The sequence below is a fragment of the Plectropomus leopardus genome, chromosome 3 (genome assembly GCF_008729295.1).
Source record: "Plectropomus leopardus isolate mb chromosome 3, YSFRI_Pleo_2.0, whole genome shotgun sequence".
Classification (NCBI taxonomy): Eukaryota; Metazoa; Chordata; class Actinopteri; order Perciformes; family Serranidae; genus Plectropomus; species Plectropomus leopardus.
Window position 1 is genome coordinate 23877436 of NC_056465.1, and position 13707 is coordinate 23891142.

The following is a 13707-nucleotide window of genomic DNA, read 5'->3' on the forward strand; positions in this document are numbered from 1 at the left end:
ACAAAGCATCTTCTTGGCCCGAACTCTGGAATTAATGCATAGTTATGGCAAAATTTCACTCAAACGTCTAAAATGATATAATGATTAAGTTCTGGCATTTTATATCCAAAAGGTCAAAAGTCAACTTTACTGTGACATCATAAGGTTCTGCAAAAGACGTTTTTTGGTCATTACTCAACATTATAAGTCAGGAACAGAAGGGGAGATGTTTGGTCAGATTTGGTGACACTAATCTTGGGTGTCCATCTTGAAACTGTGCAGTCTGAATAGACCTTCTGTGCTGCAAAGGATAAGATTCGTAAAGCATCCGTGTTTTCACAGAAATGGAGGAAAAATGTAAATGCAACTTGAGACGTTTGCTGAGGCATACAAATGTGAGGCAGTAATTTTAGGTTCACCGTTTGCTTACATTGATATATTGATCCTAAGTCACTCCTCAGTACTGCCACTCTTGACTTCTTCCTGCTCTTTCTTCACTAGTTGTGTAAGTTAGTCTCAATAAAAACACATTCTTGCAAAGCTTCAATCTAATAAATATACTTTACCATCACGTACAATATACAGCAGGCCAACCAAATTACAAAGAAAGCACAGGTTGCCTAGTAACCGTGTTTCCAGAAAGCTTTGTTGCAACTTGATTTGCATCCCCCCCCAAAAAAAAGATAGATGGATGCCTCAAGAATATATATGCCGTCATGTTTACACACACAAGCACACTTCCTCGCACATGAATATACATAGCCACACGTTTGACGCTCCTCAGATGATTCGGAGGCTGTTTTCTGCTTGACTTGGTATGCAAAACAAGAACACGGGGGCCGTGTTTTAAAAACAATGAGCCTATCAAACATCTGGCGTCATTTTAGTGAGTGCCAAGAAATATTGCCTCTTCAATTATTGGTGTAGTAACACGGAGGGAGTAAAGAAATATGTCATTCAATGTGAAATGTTTGCCAAACGGACTAACTATTTGCCTTAAATGAGCTGGTGGGGATTTGCGGAGCTTGACAGCTGTATGGGCACGTTGGAAGACATTTAACCTTCCTAACAGTTGACAGGATGAACGTTTGACAAGGCGAAAGAGACAACAATGAGAGAGAAAATAAACGGCAGTAGAGGAGTGTGGTGTGCGTCCAGGCCTGGCGAATTTTGTCCTGTATGTTTTCGCCTTTGTCTGTGAGAGTGCTCCGAGCAGCAGTGATTGGCGTGTCCTCTACGCTTGATTGATTTGAAAATATAGACAAGATGTCGCCCGAATGAAAGCTACCAATTTATAAGCCTTCATCTCGAAACTTCAGAGAGACGCCGGTGCCATCAAAATCAGAGCGAGAGTTTGTAGCTACCAATGGTTCAGAAGTAGAAAAGCAAAGTGACACCTCGCTAAAGGCTGCCTGCTAGCTCTATGAAACCCTCTCCCCTTTCATTCCTTTTTTCCCCATCCCTTTCTCTCTGACTTTGTCTCTTTACTTGTCTCTTTCTCTATTTGTCAGCCATTCTCTGCCTTTGTCTAGTGTTTCAGTCCCTCTTTTTCTCCTTTCTCTGCGTCCTTCTCTTTATTCTGTGAGGCTGTGATGAGACGCTCTGGCAGTTAACTTGTCCCACAGCTCGCTGTCAAAGGAATGACCTTGATGTGGCTCGCACACGGTTTGAGTTTGCTGCCTCTTTTTTTTTTTTTTTTTCAGTGTGCGACTCTTTGCATATTCCTGTTTGTGTGTGTGTTTCTGTGTCTCCGTAATCACTGAATTGTAAAACCATGTGTGAGTGTGTTATCATCTAGGGGAAAAGCTTCTCCATTTTTTTCCCCCCTCATCCCACGCAGTGATAATTCTGTTTGGGAGCGACGGCACTGTACCACGTCAAGAGATGGGTAGGGGAGAGGCACAGGGAGGTACCATTTAGATAAAACAAATTGCCAGCTGCCAAGCAGGAGCAGCCACCGCTTAGATAAAAACCAAAGGGACTGTGTGCATTTAATGTGCATGTGCTGAAGATTTGGTGCATTTTTCACATTTGTGCGCACGGCTGCGGTACCTAAAGCAGCCTGTAGTTTGGGCCTTCCAGGAAGTCTCTTTCCATGAGAAGTCACAGAGCTATTTTCTCTGGCCTATAACTATAATGCTGTGACGAGACAAGCAGCAGTAATTAAAATCAATAGCCAGGACTTTTCCCGTCTCCGGCAAGGTCACGCTCTGCCCAATAGAGAGAAAGAAAAGGAGAAACGCAGAGAAGTGGGATTGCACGGATGGGTAGAGCCAAACAGGGAAATATGTAAAGAGGTGAGGTGTCATCTTATTTTAATTAACCTGCACCTCAGAGGGCTGGCGCCACAGTAATGCACCAGTGTGTGGCTGTGTGTACATGAGTGTGTCATTTGGAGGTTTATTTTGTCCTTGCCAGTCAATTGTGTTCACTCTACTTCAAATCTGTGTGGTCTTATATGAATAATATTCATGTTTTAAAGTTTGCTTACAATTTTTCCCCAAGATTAAACATTTTTTGTTCTTTTTCTTTGTCAAGCTTTATAGGCTGTAAGACAAGGCTGGTAATCTGGCTCCAGTGGGAAGGCTGGGTGTGGTATAGCTAGCCACTGGCTGCATTAGTATTCTGCTGAGATAGCCACATGCAGATACATTCTCCTCTCTCCTCCTCTGAAGGAATAATCAGCCCTGCCTTTCTCCCCCTCTGTCTGAGAGAGGGCGAGTGATTTAGCTTTTTGTTTTACTAGCTACCTGCAGGGACATCTTCAAGTGTTTGAAAATGCATGCAAGTGTGTTCACTATGCATTTCTATGCACTTTGGTTGCCAAACCTGATGTATTAGGTGTCTGAGCAAACACATAAAACTCGTCTGTGTCTCCTTCCTGTCCTCCCTCTCCAGAGGTGAGTCAGAGAAAGAGAAGTTCACTCTGTCAGAGTTAGCGCAGAGCAGTCTGTCCTGTTTGTTGATTATCAGATCCTGTTCCTATCACAGCCCTGATAGCATCTTCATCTGATCTGTTGCCAGAGTCGCTAGCTCACTAGCCAGCCCCGCCGTCACATAGCCGCTACGCTGCTAGCCGCCACCAATTCCCGCATATCTCGGTATCAGGCCCAGATCTGCCATCGCCCTGCTCTCTCATCTTCTCCTTATCTCCTTATTCCACCTTTCTCCCTGCTCCCAACACCCCAAACCCAGCAGTCACTCAACGTCCTCATCTTCTTCCTCCTTTTATCCTCCTCTCTCAGAGCGTCTGCCAGAGCTCCTGTGGCAGCAGCGCTGTTGTTCCCCGTGCTTGGTCTTCTTCACGTAAACTGTCAAGGCGGAGTCAGTGAGTGACAGGACAAGACGAGAGAGATTTGGAGAAAGATGGAGGAAGAGGCGGAGAAGGCAGATGTAGTCACTTGCATGCTTACAACATCCCTCCGACCATGTCGCAGCAGTGAGGGCTAAACGAGGGGAAGAGAGGAAAACAAAGATAGACGGGCGGAGAGTGTGAAAAGAAAACATGTCGAGTAAGCGGAGAAGTTCTGTGGACTGCAGCAGTACTGTCCCACACCCCATCGATCGCCCATGAGGTGCATGGATCAGTCAGCTTTATTTCGCTGTGGGCCCAGCATGCAACATGCAACACGCGATTCAGCAAAGTCCACAAGCACAGCACACAACAAAGGAGACACCACACACAGCACATTACGCACACCATACAACACTCAATACAACAAGAAACATGCACCGATTAGATGCTCAACCATTCTCACTTGGAGTAGTAGTTCTAATTGGCTCTCACACACACACACACACACACACACACACACACACACACACACACTAAAACTCAAGTTAAAAAGGAAGCACATTTTCTGCTTTTTACTCAGACTGCAATTCTTAATTACACATGAAAAACACCACACATAATGCAATAGTGTCATAGATGTCATAATTAAAATGCCTTGCGTTCACGTGAGAATTGTTGCCTTTTGAAAGTGCAGCAATTTAAAAAAGCAAAGCTGAAAACCAAGCAGCAACATCCGTGGCTGAAAAATGAAGCCCATGTGGAAGTGCCAAAAGCTGTAGTTTTTCTAATGGTCTTTTGAGGATGGCTCCAAACAGGCTATTCTTATAAACTGTGTATACATTTTAATAGAAATATGTAATGCACACAAATTTGTGCATATCCCATGTATTTTTAAAGGCTGATCATGTGACCAATGCACTTACGGAAATAGAGGCAGGTTGGGGTAGCGGATGGGTCTCAAAAACCCAGAAGCATGTTCAGAACTTTGAGTCACTTTACGGGTATGTCCTCACCGTTTCTTTACCTAAACCTAACCGCAGTAATTTTACTTGCAAAAACCCAAAGAAACTCAACCATGTCTCTTTTCCCAAACCTAACCATAGAAGTTTTTATTGCCTGAAACTAACCTCCATTAAATACGTAACTAAGTTAAGGAGGTAATGCCATTTGTGGGGCGCTAATTTGTATGATATCATACAAACTGTCGTGCATGCATTTTGGTAGGATATTATACGACCCATTCTATGACAGTATGTTTCTCCAAACAGATTAAATCCCCATAGACCCCCATGTCAAAATGCCCCTATTTTACGCCAGAAATGAACCTGTTTATGGCTGGCAAAAAAAATGTTTTTTGTCTCTATAGCTAATTTCAAACTCACAAACTCTGATGCCAAATTCTCCAGTTGCCCCCAGAAGCAAACTCTTCTATTGCAGATGTCAGTGTATGGATAAGCTAATTGGCATTAGCGTTGATTGTTGGTTTGTGTTTGTGGTCTTTGAGCTTTCATGCTGTATCATCTTTGTCAACTACTATTTAAGTTAGTTGACAATTTATTGTTCTTTGTCTTTCAATTTGATTGTTTTGCTGTTCATTTATTTTCATTTTCAATCTATGTCTTACATTTGTTAGGTTTGTTCTTCCTGGGTTTGCATTAAATAATAAATGGCGATTGTGTTGTTTATATGTCAAGTGATGAATCACCAAGTGGTAATTAATGAATGATTAATTGTTGGTTGTTTTAAATCAGCCCCTTTTTCAATACACTTAATTTTGAGATTTTTTTGGATAATTTATCAGAGAATTACTGTGTAGGCATACTAAAACAAGAAAATATTTCATGTTTGTTTTAACATGCACCCCTCATAAGCTCAGAACCTCTCTGGCTTCCCCAGCAGCGTGATTATCAGGTGATATCTCCTCACTTCCTCACTTCTCCCTCAGCTCTTGTACTTCTTTGCCAGGTGAACTCAACATCTCTGGAAGACGACAAACTGACAAGTTGATGCAACTTCTGCATTATGATTTCTCAACTCTCTCTTTGTGTAACTCATGAGTTGGTTTCCTTGTCTATCTTTACACTTTCTGCACTTTTTTCCTTCACTTGCAAAAGTGCTGTGCTCTCATTGTTGCTCGTATCTTCACACCTGATGCAGCTATAGCCCTTCGAGACCTCATGTCCTTGAATTAAAAGACCTGTCCTTTGAATAACCTCCCTAATTTCTCTGTAATGTGTTTGTCTTTTGCACTTGCAGGCAGAGACTTCCTGCCAAAAATGTGTACTACTACCGCTGTCCTGACCACCGGCGCAACTATGTCATGTCCTTTGCCTTCTGTTTTGACCGAGAGGATGACGTTTACCAGTTTGCCTACTGCTACCCCTACACCTACTCCAGACTGCAGCACTACCTGGCCAGCCTGGAGCGCAGGAACCTGCCCTACCTGCAGAGGGAGCAACTGGGACTCAGTGTGGTGAGTTGGGAGGAGGTGCTGTGAGAAGGTGGAGCAGAGAGTGTTCGGTGGTAGTAGTTATGGCTGGAGCAAAGAAGTCGAATGGCGGTGAAGATAAGGGGTGGAAAGGTTGTGAGTTGTAGTGTGTGTGTGTGTTCAGAATAAGGAGAACCCAGATTGGTAACTTAGGTGTGCCTGCCGGTCATAACTTCAGCCTCTCATGTTATTATTAGGATTGTTGCACTCTGAGATGATGGACTGTAAGCCCCTGGGTGTGTGCGTGTGTGTGTGTGCGCATGTTTGTGTGAGTGTGTAAATGGCTCCATGTGTAATCAGCAGAGCTCTCACCTCGGCAGTAGGAGCCAGTGTATCATACACGCTGCCTCCAGTCTTGTCTGCTCTTATCAAATAATTGTAGGAGAAAAACTCATTAGAAATGCTTGAGAGATTACGACTTTTTCTTCTGTCCTCCAACATTTGTCAGAGAAAAGCTTGCTGCAAGGGGGGCACCATGAAAGTACAGGTATTTGTAAAGAGCACCTGACCATAAAATACAGAAAATTTAGAAAGTGTAGCATGACAAGGCTGATGATGTGGTTAAAAACAAACAACAAACATATCTCTATAAATGAAAGATCTGGTGGCCTGCAGCAACAAAAACACTATGAAATTAGTATTTTAGATTCTAATTTTGGAGCAGCTTCAGAGCTATTCAGTATTGAAAAAAAGAATGGATGCATGATGCTCCTGGTCTTTTTTTTATGTTAGTGTTTTAAAAGGCTTAATCCTTAAGATCTTAGTTTTGTGTAATGAGATGATTCATGCATCGTTGTTTTTACATGGAGGACAGTCATTATTCTTCCCATAATGCTTTGAGCAACCGTGTTCTGACCACGTGATGCATTCTCGGCGTGAGTAGCATGGCACAGTTAAGACTTGTTTAGCATTATTTACAGCGCTGGTTTTCTCAAACCACAGTGTGAGCCTTTCAACTTTAGCTTTTTATCCGTCAGCTTGCTGTTCCCTCTTCTTCCAGTACTGCCTAACAAAAACAAAACCAGCCCCCCTGACTTAAAATGGCAAAAATACCACATGCATAAAGACTAAGCACAAATCATCTATCACAAATACTTGGCATCTTTTTCTGGCGACTTCAAATAATATCCATCCAATGGTTCTCAGATTGAACCCCTTTACTGTGACACGGCAGCAGGGGAAATGTTTACATTAGCAGGGAGGCCTTTATTAAGTAGATACAATTACAAACAGTAGCGCAAAAGTACGTTCACACATCATGTCTTGTGAGCGTCTTGGACTTATGAAGGGAATTTGACTAATGAATGACGAACGGTGGACTCCACCACTAACCATGAAAACTACCATACGGAGAGGTATTACTGAATGTAAATGCCTTTAATGGCTATTGCTGAGAGTGTGGTAAATATATGAGATTGGCTAATCTAATGATCTTAGGATCTAATGAAAGTAACAGACAATTAGTATTAATATTAGCATTATCTAGTATTTCACTGTAACTGTACCTATGTATATATATATATATATATATATATATATATAGCAAATATATATTTATTCATACTGTCAGTGCTATCAGTCTGCTTACCATGTTGTAAGCACACTGTTGTTAATTGCCACGGCTATGTAATCTGTTGTCACTAGGCAGCCCAAAATAATGAAAAATCAACATGAAAAACATCACAGCAAAGTAAAGTATAAACTGGCTTACCATTAGGGCTGTGTATTGACAAATATCTGGCAATATGATTCGTTTCACAGGTACTTTTGTAGGAAAAATGTCAATACAACACAGCATCATCTCACAGCACAGAGATTAAAAGTTTACTTTTTTTGCATTAGGAGCACTGGGATTATAATTTGTATACATCACAATCCCTGTAACACACTTGCAATATGTTGTTACGTTTCAGAGGGAAAGTCAAATGGCTGAAGATAGAATCCAAAATTGTAAAAGTATACTCTCAAAGGTGATTTTGAGAATTGATGCAGATCACAAAACATAATATTGTGATAATCGATATCCTCTTACACTCGTACTCACCATCCTGACCAGCCTTCCTTCTCCATCCCTGCCAATACCGTGTTGTGTGTCATATAGTGTAAATACACAGCTTTACATTTCTGCCTGTACAGTGCACTATTTTTGGTTTCTTTTTAAGCCACATCATTTCTCTGAGTGAGACAGAGGGAACAGAGAGAGGACAGACCCGGTTGGTTTGGCTCACAGAGTCAGTATTAGTATTCATAGTCATAGAGAGGTTTTTATGGCCGTATTTTTCTCTTTATGTTCTCTGGGCCTGGGTGGCAGACAGGCTGCCCAGCCCCACCCTCTCATATCTCTTTCTCTGTCTGCTCCCTCTGCTGCTGTTACCCTCTCCCCCTTCTCGATCTTATGCACACGTGTGACTCCACACACACACACACACACACACACACAGACTCGCAGGTCAGAGGGGAAGGGATGAGAAGGGATGAGGAGAGCTTTCTGGCTGCATCAAAGTTTAAAGACGGATTGCTGCCGTTTCCAAGGCAGAGTCTTTGCAGGGACGCCACAATAGCTTTAACCTTCTAATGGGTACAGTTATCTCATAAGGATGGAAATAAGAGCCAGGGCCATTTTCACTGGCATTCTTCTATCTTGCTGACTAATTTGTTTTCTGTAATGTATTCCTCTGAACAAAATCTCTGCTATCCTGCCTGCACTGTAGACTCAGATACTGTAAAAAAAAAAAAAAAAAAAAAAAAAAAAAAAAAAAGTCGACTCTTCTTAATTTTTACCTGTGTTTCGCTTCATAATTATACATGAGGAAGTGTTTACTGATTTATAAGGCAGGGTGTTTTTTATTATCTGGTCGAACTAAGATTCACCAGAGCAGAGTGAAAATTACATTGAATTCACGTCAGCTGAGTTGCGTTGTAAGAAGTTAATTGAGAGAGGCAGATAGAGGAGCAGAAACAGGAAAAGAGATGTAACAGTTCTGGGATGAATGAAAAGGGCAAGCCAAGAGGATGTGATTATAATTTTCAGATCTGCTTCTCAATTCTGAAATTCTTCACCTTAGCTCATTTCCCCCTTGTCAATTTAGACTTCACAATAAGAGACAACTTCACCTGTTCAGGAAAGCAACTTTCATGGTACAGTGTGGGTTTGAACTGACTGCTGACCATCTAACATCCACAACACATGAAGACAAAAAGAAACAAGAATGCTGATTGGTTGTTAGTAGATTAGGTGAAATATCCTGATGGTGAGATACACAGCTGTTCTTCCACTAAAGCCTGAAAACCCTCTCCAGCTTTCTGTCAAAATCCAGGGTGTGTTGTTTGATTTCAACCTTAATTTTGAAATGCATATTAGCAAGGTCGTCCAATCTTGTTTTTGTCATCGAAGGAACACTGACAAAATCTGTTCATTTCTGAGCTTCAGAGACACCGAGTCTATCGAACGTGCTTTCATTTCCTCAAGCTTAGATTACAGTGTTGGTCTCCTAACTGGCACAAATCAGAAAATAATTCACAGACTCCAAACTGAATGCAACAGCTAGACTACTAACAAAAGAAAAATAAGAAAAGCAAAAATATTACTCTGCTCTTAATGTCTTTACATCAGCTACCAGCTTATTGCAGATTTTTAGGCTGAACTCATTACCTTTGAAGCACTTCATGGTCTGGCCCCACACTGTATCTCTGAATTACTGTGGCCTCATCAACCTGCACATAGCCGGAGGCCTCAGGCACTAACAGTTACTTCTTAAAGGAACAGTTATCAGTTATATACTTAGTAGGAGGGGAAATATCCTAAATAGCTCAGTAAATTAAAAAAGAAGATACCACTATCGTATCTGTGTGTTGGATGTAAGACTACAGCCAACCAGACTGGAAACAGAGGAAACTAGTCCCTGATTACAAAATCCACCTACCAGCACCTCTGAGGGCCCTGACACACCAAGCCGACGGTCAATGTTGGGCCGTCACTGAGCGTCCGTCGCCCTAGTTTTTGTGGTTTGTCCCGCACTGTTGACACATGTCAGCCCTTGTTAGCTTGTTTTTCGGATGATTCTGCATGTTGAAACAACGTCAAAGCTGGCGGAGCCCATCAGATAGTGAAGTCACTCTGATTGGCAGTTCAGCTTAGTACCTGAGAAGAGAATCAGAAGTGAGGAATGTAAACAAACAGCTCAAGTCAAGAGGGAGTGAGTACCCAACTTTATTATTGCATTAATGTTAAATGATTGCTAAAATTGCTGTCAGGAGGAGGCTTAAAAAACACACATTTCCTGACAACATATATAGACACACACAATTGTGTATACACACACACACACACACACACACACACACACTCTCACTCCCTCTCACATCACCCACAAAGACAAATAGCAGGAGAGTTTCTCTTATTCCCCAGAGGAGAGGGGTTTGGATTCCTCCTGTTCCTGCTCTGCTGGGTTCATGGCCCTTCGTCTGTTCCTCTGGTCCCTGTCTGTCTGAACATTTCCTTTTGTAGACCATGGTGACAGTATCTGAGTAAACCACTCTCTCTTTTTCCCCCTGAGGTGTCCATGTCCACAAAGACACAGAGAAAGAGACAACACGCGTTTGACCTGCTATAATACTAACAAGCCTCTCTGAAAAGATTCCTACTTGCTTCCGTCTTTCAAACTATTTCCTTATTTCTGTATGGTCCTCGAGTGTCCCCCCAGCCATCTAGAATTGAAAGCACCTTATTTTCCCACATTGCCTGTTGACAAAGCGTTGTTCTTTTTTCTCACCAGTAGACAGCGTCTGCCCAGGAGTTGCGGAGGCAGCAGTTTGAGTTTTCTTTCTGCAGGCCCTGCTGTGGAGGGCAGGGCTATGACACTATTAGTCACCTCTGACACAGCACAGCCTCTGCCTGTAGACCAGATGGAGAGAAAGTGTAAATGGGAGGCCTCAGGGTGGCAGAGTGGACAGGCCACAGACCGGCCTTAAGGTTGTCTGAGACTTAGCCTGCATGCAACTTAGGAGGCCTGAATCCTTCCACGCTATTGTACTCTGTTCACATACTCACATCAAGTAAAACTATTGATCTCAGAATCACAGCGCAGAGATGTCACATCCACTCAGTTCTTTTGAAATCTCCCAAATCAAAGCAAGATTATGATAGATCACTTGTACTGTGTTGAAGAGAGGCAGCGGTCACTGTCAGCTGCAGTGACTTAACATTACTTAGACTGTTGTGATTGAATTTTAGACCTAATCCTGTCTGCTATCAGTGTTCAGGTACCATGTCTGGGTGTCTGCTCTGTGGGAGTGGAGTCTCGAAGAACACTTTTTTTTTTTTTTTTTTGAGCAAAAGGAGGGGAGTGGAGTGGGCACTGCAGCTATATCTGCCTGGCTGCCTCTCTCTCTCCTTATCTCTATGTTTGTACACTGTGTGCCAAGATCCAATCAATAGCCACTCCAGCCGTAGAGAGAGGAGAAGGTCAGCAGCCACACTGGAGGAGCCGGGCTAGGCAAACTGATGGAGGTACAGAAAACATAGGAAACACTCCACATGCAAGGTGCATTTCTAACCTTGTGTTAATGACAGATTGTTATGATTTCTGCCTTCTAACTTGCAAGACTTTAAAAGTCTCCCTTTATTACATTAGAAAGACTACGACATAATGTCTGTGTCCTTTGACAGGTACAGAGGTAAAATTAGGTAAGGAGGTGCTTTGTGCTTGTTATTTGTACTTTTACAAATAAATTTACTTTTACTTTATATTGTAATAAGTTTTAAAGGGGCAGTTCACCCCAAAAAAGCACATATTTTATCTCTTACTTGTTGTGCTATTTATCAATCAATTGTTTCTGTGTGAGTTGCTGAGGATTGGGAATATTGGCCATAGAGATGTCTGCCTTTTCTATGATAGAGCTAAATGGCACTCGGATTGTGGTGTTCAAAACACCAAATAAATAAATAAAGAAATTAAAAACACTGTCAGCGAGCCATGTCTCTTTCTAGAAATCATGACCCGGTTATTCAAGATAATCCACAGACCTTGTTGTGAGCAATTTTCCCTGAGGAACTATTTTCTCTCTACAGAACTACACCTGCCAACGGTATCAAATAAGAAAGTATCAAATTGCATAATATCATTGGGGCACATCACATATGCAAAAATGTGGTCTGCACAGCTCAGTAGCTGGCGCACAGAGGCATTTTTTTTGTTTATCTTTATGTTTATTGTATATAATTAAACAAACACACATTTCAGTTACAACATTTTACTGAATGAAAAATCTGAAACTTGCATTTCAGCTGCCATCCATTCAAGCGCACCCAAAACATTCTGTCAGCCCGAGCGCACCAAGAAAGTGAAAAAGAGTGCACCCAAAGCATAAACAGTCTCTTTATTGCTAGTGTTGCTGTAACATCATCAGAGCTCCAGTGGCATTGTGCATGTATCATACCACATAACTCAGAAGGGGTCAAGAACCGTCACATCTTTCATTTAATAGCCTGAAAGTTAACTGGCTCAGGTAATCTAGCAGAATAGAACTAAGGTGCACATTTCCTTACGTGCTGTGATGTGGTTAGCAGGTTCAGTTCATTTGAAAGAAAATAGTTCCTACATGAAACCGGTCACAACGAAGTCTGTGGAATATCTTGAGTAACCAGGTCATGATTTCTGTAAAGAAACATTGCTGTTGAGTTTATCAAATGTATTTTTATTGGTGCTTTGAGAACCACAAGCTTAATGTCAACTATTTCCATTATATTGGAAAGAATTCAGACATCTCTATGGCCAGTATTTCCAACACTCGACAACTCACACCAAAACTATCTAGACTGATGATAAACACAACTGGTAAGAGGAAAAATGTGTATCTTTGCTTCCGGTTTGAACTGCCTCTTTAAAGAGAGCGCTCTGCATTGTGACAAGTCCTTTGAAAGACAGTAACCACAATAACAGTTTTCACTCAGCACCTGGACTAGAGAAATGTTTGTGCATTTTGCACTCTGAATGAGTGACGTGGGCATTTCAGCATCACATTTAGTATTTCGTCAGTTTTGACTTTGCATCACCACCCTGTAGATTCATGATGTAACCTAACTTAAAGGAATAATATGAATATACAGTATATCAGATAATTATTGAGCCATCTAACACATTAGGAACAGCAACATCTTGTCACCCTGCGTGGAACTGAGTGATTGACACCATTCATATAGCAAGTTTTTTTCCCCCATCATACATTGTCATCAAGTAATGTAACAGCACGCATTGTGACTAAGTGCCAGTTTTAATTACAGCAACTAATTAATGCCAACTTTTTTGTGAAAGCGGACTCTGAGAGCTGAGTTCTTGACACCGGAGCTATTCTGTGAATGGCTGTGTGATTGGTTTGTAATGAAGAGAGCCCTCCAACTACTGACTGCCTCCTTTAAAGGCCAACACCTGAATAGCCAATCAGCACTTTATCATGTGGATGAGGTGAAACTGCAAAGTGAAACTACACGAGAGATGTGAACATCCTCTTTGTCTTTTACAGAGAGGTCCAAACTAGCTCCTGTGTACCGACAAGACACGATCGGCTTCAATAACACAGTTTATAGGGAAGCAAAAAAAAAAAAAAAAAACATATTCTCTGCAGTGTCAATATTTTTCACCACATAGAAATGAGACAGATGGGGCTAGGCAGATGATTAGAAATGTTAGCTATATATTCCTCCAAACATAGATAGTTTTGTAGCTTTGTTAGCATATATTCAAGACAGACACGAGCACTTCACCAGTCAAGCAAGCTGGCACCACTCAAGTAAGTAAACTGCTTTTCCCCAAGCGGAGAGGTAAACAGCTCAAGATAACAGAGTTTTTTTTTTTTTTCCTTCAGTGGCAGACTGTTCATGAATGCATTAGCTGTGGCCTAAACATCAAACAGGGGGGAAAAAACTATTTTAAAAGGGAAAAATGCT

The 13707-nt window shown here is 41.7% G+C and overlaps 1 protein-coding gene across 1 annotated transcript in view; it reads left to right on the top strand.

The window, feature by feature from the left end:
* The window catches only part of agbl4 (AGBL carboxypeptidase 4), a 206857-nt gene that overhangs the window by 46137 nt on the left and 147013 nt on the right, over positions 1–13707 (top strand). The window contains exon 3 of the mRNA XM_042513926.1: positions 5531–5747. Within this exon, the coding sequence (XP_042369860.1) occupies positions 5531–5747 (217 nt within the window). The remainder of the gene's footprint in view (positions 1–5530; positions 5748–13707) is intronic.